At 33.3% G+C, this 13,725-nt stretch overlaps 1 protein-coding gene and 1 non-coding gene across 4 annotated transcripts in view; one reads left to right on the top strand and one right to left on the bottom strand.

The window, feature by feature from the left end:
• The window catches only part of LOC145277665 (uncharacterized), a 399,006-nt gene that overhangs the window by 46,039 nt on the left and 339,242 nt on the right, over positions 1-13,725 (bottom strand). For all 3 annotated transcript variants that reach the window (XM_080129328.1, XM_080129327.1, XM_080129326.1), the window contains exons 3-4: positions 5,053-5,321; positions 1,423-2,140 (exon numbers count right to left, since the gene is read on the bottom strand). In XM_080129328.1, the coding sequence (XP_079985454.1) occupies positions 1,423-2,140; positions 5,053-5,321 (987 nt within the window). The remainder of the gene's footprint in view (positions 1-1,422; positions 2,141-5,052; positions 5,322-13,725) is intronic.
• Trnar-ucu (transfer RNA arginine (anticodon UCU)) lies at positions 11,257-11,329 on the top strand. Its single transcript has one exon. It is a non-coding gene; the product is annotated as a tRNA-Arg (tRNA).

Genomic DNA, 13,725 nt, shown 5'->3' with positions numbered 1-13,725 from the left:
TTTACGCAGTCATTCATCCTTCACTGTGTAAAAATCATTCATTCTTTTGTTTTTCATAATTTTCTACATTCTTTTTCATTTATGTATTCCTTGTTTCTTTTTTTTCATTCATACATTTTTTACCATATTTTTTTTTCATTCACTCATTCATTCTTTTCCATTCATTTATTTATCTATTCATTGTTTCTTTTTTCATTCATAGATTTTTTTATCATCCCTTCCTGTTCATTCACATAATAATTTATTCTTTCTCATTCATATATAATTCTTTTTATTAATTCATTCTTTCGTTTTCATTCATCAATTCTACTATTTTCTGTTCATGCTGTCAATCTTTCTCCATTTTATTTAATTCATTCATTCTTTTTTCTTCATTCAATTTAATTCATTCGTTTTCTTTCGAAATTTTCCAGCAATGATTTCATTCGCGCATTCATTGCAGTTTTTAATCGCTCTTTTTTTTCAGTTGTGCGTTCTTTCTGGCTGTATTTATTCTTTTCGTTTTGATTCTTCCTGTTCTAATAATTTAAAATATTTTTTGATTCTTCCTGTTCTAATAATTTTATATATTTTTTAATTAATTCTTTAGTTTTATCTTTCTCATTTCTATGTGCAGAATCGTTTAGGGATCTGGCGATGTCCTAGTGACATCCAAAGACAACGTGATGGTTTGCCCTAAAGACTCAAGTATAAGTACTAGTACTAAGAAATATCATTAGAAATGGAGATATCGATCGAAACGGCACTCACCCAAGGAGGTTGAACCAGCTTCCTCCGAAGGAGGAAATTTAATGGGAATATAAAATACACTAGCAGTCTCTAGTTGCTTGTATATCCTCGTCAGGGTGTAACAGTGCGCGTATGGCGGCTATATGCAAATACGGAACCGAAATCATGTCAAATTAAGAGGAAAAGGACTATAAAAAGGAGAGACAGACGTTAGAGAAGAGGATCACGTTAGAGACGTGGATAATGTTCGAGAGGACAGAGGTCAGAGAGAAGGAGAACGATCACGTTTGATTCGGGAAAGTACCCGGAATATATGTCGTTGTTATATAAAAAAGGAGTCGAGTTATTACTTGTCCTATGTTCCTTGTGACGTACTCTGCTACAACGTGTTGGGTCTATACGTGTAAACGTGTGTAACGTTCAAGGGGAGATGACGACGTTAGGTTTTTGCGAGGAGGTGGCGACGTCCTCATACATACAGCGCCTAGTATTCCCAAATGGTAACCCATCTGATACTGACCAAGCTCAACGTTGCTTCACTTTGGTTATCTAACAAGAACTGGTGATTCCTACCTCTCCAATTTGGATGCAGGAGGTTTATGCCTCATATCAGTCTGCACGCTATTGTCTATGAATAATAACAAAAATCGAAGCCTGTAAAATAAACAACAACAAAAAAACAAAGATACTAACCTGGGGCGTGGCACGTGATCGTCGATGGATTTCCATTCTGTTGATGTTGATGAACATGATGATGATGGTGATGGTGACTGTTATGGTTTTGATTATCCGGCGGATGATGTTGCTGGTGCTGGTGGCTGTTTGTGGTCTGGCCGTTCTGACAATTCTTGGCCGGAATGACGCCGTAAGGCAAAGACTTGTTGCTCGAATTCTCCAGCATTTCGGCGATGTTGCGTAGCTCGTGCATCTTGGATGTCATCCGGCTGATCCGATCTTCGTACGTCCGCAGGACAGTCTCGTGATCGCGTTTGATGCGGTTAATCTCTTCGATGAGCTGCTTCTCATTGTCCGAATAAGAACTACAAGGTTCATTGCAGCCGCCACCCCCGCTACTAACACCCCCTACAACGCCACCATTACTGCTTCCACCGCCTCCTCCTCCTCCACCTCCGCCATTATTGGTACCACCATTCCCACTATTGCAGTTATTGTTGTTGTTGTTATTATTGTTGTTGTTATTGTTGTTATTGTTGTTGCTGTTACACAAACCATTCCCTACCCCGTTACTGTTTCCCGTGGGGTTATTGCCACTGCCACAACCTCCCCCAACACTGCTCCAGACGCCCCGGCTATTGACAGCAACGCTGTTGCCTGGATTAGAACCCGTGCTGCTGCCACCGCTTATCCGTAACTGGGGGATTTCACATTCGTCCCGACACATCTGAAAAACCTGAAACGATAAAAAAAAAATATATATATATATATATATATATATATATATATATATATATATATATATATATATATATATATATATATATATATAAAGCTGAACGTCTATGTGTGTCTGGTCACGAATAGGCCCCTATATGGTTGACTATTATAGAAAACTAATCACATATAATGATATATGTATCGAGACACAGGAATGGGTTTGTTTGATCTGGCATAATGATGAATCATTAAAATTGTGGGGTCTGCGTACGCACCTGGTCCACAAAGTATGGAAATAAAAAATTAAAAAATTAAAAAAAAAAAAAAAAACGTTTACAAGTGTTTTTGATATACATCTACATAATAATACTTTGCTAAATATGTTTTAACTTAAATAGGGATTGTATAATAAAATTGTGGGGTCTGCGTTTGCGCCTGACCTCCATAGAATGGAAATAGGCACAAACTTTAATAAAGACTTTTGATATCTATCTGCATACGTATAATTTGATAATTATGTTTCAGCTTGAAGAAATATGGTATAATAAAATTATGGGGGGTTCGTTCGCGCCTGCCCTCCATAGAATGGAAATATGTCACATAGTTTAACAAGGTTTTTTAATATAGATCCACAGAATATTGTGATAAGTGTTTCAGTGTGAACAGGTATGGTATAATAAATTATGGGGTTTATCTATTTTATTTTTACTTTCATCATATTTTGCTTTGGTTTGGATACCCCCAAATTCGAAGCTATCTCTTTACAACCCTTCCTTTTCATAACCTATCATAATTTCATAAATCAGACATGTACTTTTGCTAGTATATATATATATATATATATATATATATATATATATATATATATATATATATATATATATATATATATATATATATAATAGGCTGTTCTATTTAGGAAGCGTGGCCATTATTAAGAATGAGATATATGGAGAAATTGATATAATTAATAATGACAAAACAATGGCGGTACTTGGTCAAGTTTTTTTTCAGGAATAAAACCTCTTTTTATTTTACATTTCTTATAAAGATCTTCAGCTTAATGTCATACTGATATCTACTTATATATAAAAGGCACTTTGCGTGTGTGTATGTGTATGTATGTGAGTTCGTTCCATATAGACTCCGAAACGACTCAGCCGATTTTTGAAAAAAATTCCATACAAATGTACTTTGTGTGTCTGGGAGTGTTCTTAGATGTGTTTTGTACGAATAATCCCAATAAGTATCGAAATTTGATAATTGAAAAAAAAAAAAATTAAAGATGGAACAACAGTTCGATGTTGACCAAAATTAGCATCATAGACAACCTTACATCGCAAGTGTATTTGAGAATTTTTATTACAATACAAGCAGAAAGGCTCGACATATAAAATAAACAGTAGATCCTTTAACAAAACAAAGGCGCGTTCGAAATGAATGATTCTTTTTAGAATACAATTTAGAATACTTGACTTTTGCATTTTAAACTTTAATTCAAGCCATTATATTATAATAATAATAATTTCATAAAATCAACAATACGTTCTCTACAGTGCAAGGTAGACTACAATGTATTGTGGACTAAGTTGCTGCAGGGAAGTTTCTCCTCAGTGAACCGCAGTGAGTTCTTGACTAGAGCAGACAATCAATCGATTTGATTGAAAATTGGGCGATTTAACTGATTTCGACGACAATAAAAGTATTGGAAGTGTGGATCATTCATTGATCCTCATTTAATCCCGGGCAACGTCGGGCCTCCCTGCTAGCACACACACACACACACACACGCACACACACACACGCACGCACACACACACACACACACACACACACACACACACACACACACACACACACACACACACACACACACAAACAAAGTTTCTTTCCAAGAACTGTACTTCTGTGGAGGAACACAATACCAGATAACTACAGCATGGTTGTTTTCAAGTGTAATGTTAGCTTCTGGTTGAGTCGTCATCTTAAATAATATAATTCCAATCCTCACTAAGTTGTTTCAACATCTACCTGACAAAATGTTTAACTCGTATCCTCGAATGGCCTTTTTGACTTTGATAAGCGGTGACCTCTTAGTACACAAAAAAGTCCAGTATTCGTATTACTTTCCATGGACGGACGCTTACTGGAAAGAAACTCAGTTCATGGAAGTTTCGTTTAGCTTTGGGTATACAGAGAAAGAAAGGAAAATTATTCACAGTGGTTTGCTGTGGATGTTTTACTGGGGAGAAGGGAACCAGAGATTGGAGTTCAGTCGAGCTCCTACCATGAAAATGATGATAGATTAAAGAAATACTATCAATCTCTCTTCAGTGAGAAAGAGGCCGCAGGAAAGAGAAAGGGACCCTTTCCCCACTAGATTCCAATATTATACTATTTTGTCTCATTATTTGCTATTTGAACTTCTCATTTTTATTGGCCAATCTGAATCTAGTGGAATGACGTCACTTCCGTCTATGTTATTTGGAGCTCGTTAATATATTAGCGTCATTGATGCACTTAGTTTTCTAATCTACAATTGTAATAGAGCAAGGACGCGCATATGCAAATGCATGCGAAATTACGTCACCGGTAAAGAAAAAGACTATAAAAAGGAGAAAGGGCACGTTAGAGAAGATGATCACGTTAGAGATGTAGATGACGTTCGAGAGCACGTTAAAGACGTCGGTGACCTCACGCGTGGCGGGAGAATGAAGAAATAAATGTTGCTACAACGGGAAAAGGGGGGGGTGTTGAAATTCTTTTTATTCTTTATCTACTTTGCGACTGAAACTACATGTTAGATAACGTTACACTATCTAATTTGGAAATCCATTATTTCACTTATTATATAACACTTATAGTGTTTATTTATAATGAATACTTTAGTCAGTAAGTAATGTTAAAGTGAAAAACCAAGCAAAATACCTGATTGTCGACCGCCTTTGAAGATGAATCGTACTCCAAAGCGAATATGTCTTTCTCGTTCATATATTTCGCTGTCGCTACGTCTTCCATTTTCGAACTGACGTGGTTCTTGCGTCCTTTTATGATTTGATGATCTTCGTCCAAGCAGGATGAAGTAAAAGTGGCGGGTTTCTTTTTCAAGATGTCCGGACTGAAGGAGTGAGGAAAAGTGCACGAGGTCGGAGACTGTGATAGTTTGTTGTTCTTTTGAATCCGGTCCAGATGATGTTCTGCGCATTGGAAGAACGAGTAAAAGAAGAAGAAAAGATTACATAAATAGAAAAGATTGAATAAGATAAAAAGCTATAGCAAACATCTAAATGAGTATTTTAACCATAGTTCCTGATTTCAAAAAGCGAAAAATTAAAAGATTCATCTGCCTTACTTTTAATGCTAGGTTTATTTATGGTGTCTTTTAAATTCATTAAAAACCCTTCAAAATTTGCTGACGAGGAGACCTTGCTTCTTAAAAAACTATATGTAATTATTGTACATAACTTGATGTATACCACAATAAAAAGCATTGTTTTCCGAAACGATCGTACAGATAATTGATTTTGTTATTGTTTCTTCTTATGAAACGGATTTTTTTATTTAATTATAATTTGATTTTTAATTTTAAATTATCAATCACATTACTTAATATATATATATATATATATATATATATATATATATATATATATATATATATATATATATATATATATACAGCTGTACCCTGCCAAGCGTTGCTGTGGCTCAAATTGGCGCAATGGAAAAAATTCCAAAATGAGAAAAAGCATATTTCTTATAGGTTTAATTTCCCATTTCGTATGGGTACACAGTTTTTGTTTTTCCATTTTCTTAGCTGATATAGAGATTTTTTTGACTCTTAAACAAGTAACATAAATTGTGAAAAAAAACAGTCAGTGTGTATCTGTAAGCCACACAACTGTAAAGATTGTTCCCTGAGCTTTGTTGATGGTTATTGCCAACGACAATAAAATTGGAAATTGCAATTTCCTAAAGTGTAATGGTGTATCCGGTGAAATCATAGGAATGCGTGGAATGAAGATATATTCACCTGTGAAAGCTCCTGTTAAGATTGTTGTTTCTATGATATTTTTTGTTAATTTTTTTACTGCAGCCATGTGCTCTTGCAAAGCTTGGATTGGTTTATATTTCACAACATGATAAGTAGTACGCCAATTTACAGTTGCAGTACATGCGGTGGCATCCCTGGCAAATCTAACTGTCGAATAATTAACCACTTTATCTGCTTCCACAACAGTGTCGATGGATTTGTATTATACTCACTCACTTGGAATTTTACGTTGAATAATAGCGTTAAGTCTATGGACGTCTTTGTATTGAGCCGCAAGAATAGCTCGTTCACTCAAGTGTAATTCGTATAATTAATTTGAATATCTGGAAAAATCCTTTTTAACCAACTCTTCTTTTGATGTAATAAAATTACAGAAGTTAAGAGTCAAAGAATTTCGCTCTATACTCTGATCAGCCAGCACGTACCCAATTTCCTACCAGTTATGCAAAAGTTTTTGTGCGGATCGAGCAGTTTGCAACTGGATATGCTATTTTGAGTTGTTTAATGTCATTATATGGCACAAAAAGTAGAGTATGCGAGGCAAGCATTTATTTCATCTGCTGGTGTTGATTGAGGAATTACAGCTAACATGTGTCTGAAATCTCCTACAAGCAATATTACTACATTCCCAAATCGTCAGACATTGCCACGCAAGGATCTACCAAAAGCCTCAAGTAATTTTTGCGTACCATTGTGCATTCATCTCAAACAATAAGTTTGCATTTCTGCAATATTTTCCCCATACTGGATGTTTTGGAGATGTTGAGCATGAGAATTTTGAAAAATTGAATGTTTTAAAGTAGAATAAGTACTTCTTCTACTTGGTAGCAAGGTCGCAAGTATTCTGCATGCAGCAAGGGCTAAGGCTATGTCATTTTGTCACCGAATGGCTGCCAAAATCAATTTAATTAGAAAGGTTTTATCAGTTACTTCTGATGCTGTTCAAGGTACTAGTAATTTCCAAATAACTTTTATTCTCATAGTAAGTAAATTAGGTGACTAAAATAGTATTTATCTATGTTTTGACAATGCCTTATCCACTGTAATTAATTTAGGAGACAAAAATAGGATGAGGGATTAGAGATGAACAGAGAGGAAGCTATATAGATATAAAAGAGAAAGTGAGAGAGAAATAGAGAAAGAGAAGGTTATATAGAGATAAATAGATTGAGATAGGCGGAGAGTTAGAAACAGAGAGGGAGCGAGACAGAAGAAAGGAGAGAAGGGGAGAAAGATAGAGGGAGTTAGAGAGAGAAAGGGGCTCAAAGGGGTGTTTAATCTGAAAGCTGTTTTTAACATGGGGAGGTTAGGGTGTTTATAATACGCTGTGGCAAGCCGTAAAAATTAAGCAGCAACTTTCTTGTTAAAGTATTTGTTATCGTTTAGAAAAAGTGAAACAAACCTTTGTGTGTATTAGCATTATGTTTCAAGTATTTATGTAAACAACAAACAAAACTGGTTTATATATATATATATATATATATATATATATATATATATATATATATATATATATATATATATATATATATATATTGCCGAATCCCGGCGAGTAGTTTTTTTTTAATTATTTTCTTATGCCACGGAGGAACACGTAATCACCGATCGAATTGTTTGTTTGCTTCTTTCTTTTTTCTATCTTCCAATTTCTATCGGAATTCTTGTCTAATGATCGCCGCGCGCGTACGCGCGTAGAGTTGAAACTCAGCGCGCGACATTGTGATTGGCTGGTCACCGTATTACGTCAAGCAGCAGCTAAACCCGAGCTGTGTGCGTCATGTTCCGGAGAAATCCGAGTCGAACGCTTAGTTACGTCTGGTTCATTAAATGCATAAGTACAAATTATTTTATTTTTAGTTATGCTTTATTTCTTGAATTTAACAATTTATATTTTACTCTTAACGATTGTTAAAAAAAGTTCGTTTTATACGTACGTGTAGTCAGACTCGTAATTTTTCTTCATTTCAAAATAGTCAACCGAAAAGAAATGATGTCCAATAAAAGTTTTTTTTTAACATGGTAATATTCTTTCCTTTTTAATATTTTAGAACAGTTAGATTAGATATAATCACCGTTGCAAAATATGACGGAAAACGCACCTGTAGTTTTCTAGTTTATTTAAGCCGAAAAACCAGACGTTCCATATATATATATATATATATATATATATATATATATATATATATATATATATATATATATATATATATATATATATATATATACATGTATTATTTTATGTATCTACATAATATTTTATGCAAATATTTTTAATATTTACTCTTTGATGATGCTCCACATAAGTAGAGTTAGGTGGTAAGTTTTGAAAATATATATGAAAATTAAGCTATAGCCTGAAGAATACTCATGAAGATAAAAAACAGGAAAATTCTGAGTAGCTTAATTTTCAATATATATTTTCAAAACTCACTATATATATATATATATATATATATATATATATATATATATATATATATATATATATTCAGGCAAGTGTTATTGAACAGCACGGAATTCTGTTTTTTTTATATTCTCCAATCGAATATATTTTTGCGTTTTTTTGTTTTCAAAATTGGTTAAGTTGGATCTATAAGCGAGCGCTTTTGATAGAATACTTCCATCATCCTCAGACATATTGTGTTGTAGAAATTATGTTTTTGATGATATATATATATATATATATATACATATTTTTAGTCACGGTCACGTGGTGGCTTATTACGAGTTAGGCGGGAAGACATTTTATATATATATATATATATGTATATTAGTGGCCTGGCTAGGCAAGAGGGGAGAAAACCAAGCAAAAAAATTTGAAGCAAACTTCATCCCGAAGTAGTAAAACTAAAGCGGCTTGCAAGGACAATATATATATATATATATATATATATATATACATATATATATATATATATATATATATATATATATATATATATATATATATATACATATATATATACATATATATATACATATATATATACATATATATATATATATATATATATATATATATATACGGACGATATCAAAACATCGTTAAAACTCACTACTCGTTCAAGCAGCCGCCAATAGCGTAATGGTTAGAAGCCTTGACTGCCGTATAAACGGTCGGGTTTCAATCCTGGCTTGAGGTAGTTGCCTGTCTAGCCGCACTGATGAGCTGTCAAACAGCGAAACAGTACTGTATGTGGATGACTATATATATATATATATAGATTCATGCTAATTCGGGCATATTTTATTGGTTTGAAAATATAGGTACTTTTTAACCAATTCTCATTAAATTTTAACCATCGAATAGTATTAAACTCTTCTAGAAGCCTGCAAATTTTCATGCAATTTCGTGTGATAGAACAGCATTTCAATATTCAATTTGACGACGAGTATAGACATACAACTTTTTTGGGCATAATTATAAGTTCGAAATATTATCTGATCAGAATTTAATAAATGAAGGCTCGTTGGGAACCTGGATTGTGTAGTGTGTCATGTGACATTTGCCTTTAAGGACGCACATTACAGTTTCATGAAGTGGGGAATCACTTTTCTATATTAATTTAACGTAAAATGAGCACCCACTTTATGGACCCGTTGGTTATAAAGTGGATGCTCATTTTACATTAAAATAATATAGAAAATATATAGAAATATATAGAAAAGTAAGCCTCACTTAATAATTTCTTCATATCTTGGAAACTACTCGTTTCCTGGAATTTTTCCTGTTCTTTTCGTTTTCAGCACCCTCGAAAGTTTTAAATGGTAATTTCTTTCGTGGGTGGAAAGATACTGCACCTTTACCAGTACTTCAGTCATAGTAATTTTTTTCCTAGTTTTGCATATGAATTACAAAATATCTGATATTTCCCCCCAAACCCTGGCCTTGAACGAGGGGAGACAAAAGGTTTCTGTTATCGTTTCAAATGATCTGAAATAGCAGCGAGGGGAGACTTGATTCCAAATATTTCTCATAAAAACGAAAAACATAAACCGGCGCCCCCCCCCCCTAAAAAAGGTGGCCATAAAGTGAGTGCATTTTTCATATCTTTGAAAGAACTTGTTTCTTGGAATTTTAAAAGTTAGTGGATATTTCAAAGGATTTTCCGAGCGTGGAATGAAAGCCCCACCCCCAAAAGATGGCCGTAAAGTGGGTGCTCATTTTACGCTAAAATATTATAGAAAAGCGATCTCTGACTTTTTAAAACTAGCATTTCTCTATATTTTGGAAACTACTCATTTGCCGTAATTTGAAACGTTATTTTCATTTTCAGCACCCCCCCCCCCTGAAAACCTACAAACGTGGTAAGTTCGAAGGATTTTTCGATGGTGGAAAGATTCTTCATTTTTATCACCAAAAAGTTTCTCCTTATATGTAAAAGTATATAAAAAGTTTTCCTGTTCATGAATTTTGAACTGCCATATTTCATTTGCGTATGTCTTTCAATAAGCACCTAAAAGTGATTTAGTTTTCTTCTGCTGCAAGAACATAGACAACAGGGTCGGAAAGTAAGCCTCCGAGTTGGGACACTGATCTCCATAGAGTGCCTGGGCAGCCTCGTCGGCATTCCCCGGTAAGGCGATTAGCAATAAACTAATTCCTTTTCAAAGAGAGAAGGCAAAGCCTGGGAGGATGAACCTCCTAGAACTGCACAGAACTAACCTCCCACCTCAAAACCGACAGGGACCAGGTCATTACAAGAATAGTTTAATCTCTGTCAAAATCAACATCGTCATCTTATATGGCTGGGATGTATATGCGATTATGAACCGCTACTGAATTGTATATTCCCTAGAAATGTTCACTTTAGGAGTAAAGCGATCCAACACGACCAAAATAATTGCCATTCCAGGTAGCAGGTAACGTCGGTTTGTTTGTTTGTTTGTTAATTATTAAATAAAATTAAATAAATTTTTAGCATTTTCTACTATATTGTGTTGTAAGGTTATTAAATCGATATTGTTTTTTGTATTAAAAACAAAACAAAACAAAATAAACAAGAAAACAAAAACTACAAAGAAACAAAAAAATGCGTAACGTTAATAAAAAATAATAAATTCGGTACAACGAATGAGTCCCTGTAGCGCAGGGGATAGCGCGCTGGACTTCTAATTCAGAGGCCGTGGGTTCGAATCCCACCAGGGATGTTTTATTTTGTTGTTGTTTTAGACACAGTTGACAGACGCTTGTCTAATATTTATATATATTTATATTTATTTATTCATTTGTAAAGCAATATCTGTATATTTACAAAGTTCTAACCAAGTTTTGATAAACTATATTAATAGTTTGTCGTACTTCGTTATAACAGTAATCAATTTCATCCTTCTTTATATAACATGATTGACTTGCAATCATAATTTAAAATATTACATCAAGTTGCCGGTTAGTTCAGTTGGTTAGGACGTCGTACTAATAACCCAAATGTCATGCATCCGATCATCGTAGTGACAAGGAAGTTAGATTAATCTAGTATATTCTAAACTAGCAGGCCGGTTGGCATTGCCAGTCATAAACTATGATATTTTGATTAATGCAGATTTCGTATTTATTATTATATCATATTGGATCCAATATATAGTAATCATTTAAAAAGTTAAAAAAAAAAAATGACGTGTGCACCACCACTCAGAATCGAAACCAAAACATTCAGCTTACGATTTACGTTTTCCTTTAACGTTAATGCCTGAGCTATAAAGACATTTTTGCTGCAAGGTTAAAAATTAAAACACAAAGTAATAGCTATTACGTTACGCATACATATTCGCAATGCCGTCATTTGATTTTTTTTAAGTTTTCACACTTTTGCAGCAATTTTCTCTGGCTAAAACTCAAATATAAAGTTTCACATGTGTTCGAATACTCTATATATAAAGTTTCATGTCTGTAGACCAAAAACTGACAGAGGAGTTTGGTAGGAAAAATTCTTTAAACAAATATATTTACGCATACATAAATATATATATAGATAGAAGTTTGTGTTTACTATAATCCTTTTACGCAACTATTACGCAAGTATAAATCATGTAGAATACTAAAAATGATAATTCCATAAGATCACTAATAGGGAATTATTTAAAATGAATGTTTAAAAGAATATGCAAAATAGCTAGATGTTTTGCAGATGAATGCAATTCTTCGACCCATATATAACAAAGTTATACTTTCTTTTTAAATAAATAGAAAAAAGGTTTTTTAATATGACTATCAATACACAAAAAACCACACACTCATGGGAGTATAGATATAGATTTGTATGTTGAAGCACACAAAATTAAGCCATTTTCTCTCTGAATATATTAGAAAATAAAATGAAAAATTCGATATTTTCCATTTTTTACGACGTTTTTTTTTTCGTTTTCTTGTCTATTTGAAAAAGAGACAGGTTATTCTTGAAATATTAAAGACTGTCACTATTCTAGGAATTTCAAACAGTAAATCCGTATTTATTGATTTGCATTTGTAATTGTTTTAGAAAATAAATAGATACACGAAGATAAAAAAAAAACCTACAAGTCCTTCGTTTGTTTGCTATTTTAGTTCATACGTCGTATAAATTCAATACTCGGTTTCTATCGCTGTTATAGCCTTCTTATACTCTTCCATATATAATAAAACGGGCAGCCTCGTCGGCATTCCCCGGTAAGGGCGCCTCAGGCTATTAGCAATAAACTAATTCCTTTCCAAAGAGAGAAGGCAAAGCTTGGGAGGATGAAGAATTGTATATTCCTTAGAAATGTTCACCTTCGGAGTAAAGCGATCCAACACGACCAAAATAATTGCCATTCCAGGTAGCAAGTAACGTCGGTTTGTTTATTTGTTAATTATTAAATGAAATTAAATAAATTTTTAGCATCTTCTATTATATTGTGTGGTAAGGTTATTAAGTCGATATTGTTTTTTGTAATAAAAAACAAAAACAAAAAGCAAAAAACACCCCTCCTCCCCCCAAAAAAACGAGCAAGCAAAAAGAAAAATGCGTAACCTTTATAAAAAATAAACCAAATTAAAAGTAAAGGAAAATCCCTATAGCGCATTGGCTGCGCGCTGAATAAATGAATTCAGAGTCTGTGGGTTCGAATGCCACCTTGGATGTTCATTTTTTTTTGTAGTTTTTTTTAGATACAGATGATAGACGCTTATCATTCATTTGAAAAGCAATATCAGTATATTTACACAATTAATTCTAACCAAGACTTTAAAATCAGCCCTATAATGGCTACAATATACGATTAATCGCCAAGTATCTTTAAAAAAAAGTTTCCTATTTATATATAAAAAAAACAACAAATACCTAATCAATTTATGTGATTTTTGGAATTTGATATTTTCGTTCCGAGACACTTGCGTACGTCATAAAGATCTTTCTGTTATTTTGTTATGTATTTTTAAATTAAGTTGTATTCTGCATAAGAACCAAATAATAGTAAGCGTTGCAGTCAAGTCTATAACGTAGGGATAGACTCGATGAAATTCTTGTTCAAATGCTGTGGATTAAAATCCCACTATGGATAATTCTTTTTTTTTTTTTTTTTTTTTTAGA

This window comes from Euprymna scolopes, chromosome 6 (genome assembly GCF_053919585.1).
Source record: "Euprymna scolopes isolate OS-2025 chromosome 6, ASM5391958v1, whole genome shotgun sequence".
Lineage (NCBI taxonomy): Eukaryota > Metazoa > Mollusca > Cephalopoda > Sepiida > Sepiolidae > Euprymna > Euprymna scolopes.
The sequence above is the reverse complement of the archived record's forward strand: the minus strand, read 5'-3'. Positions and strand labels throughout refer to the sequence as shown.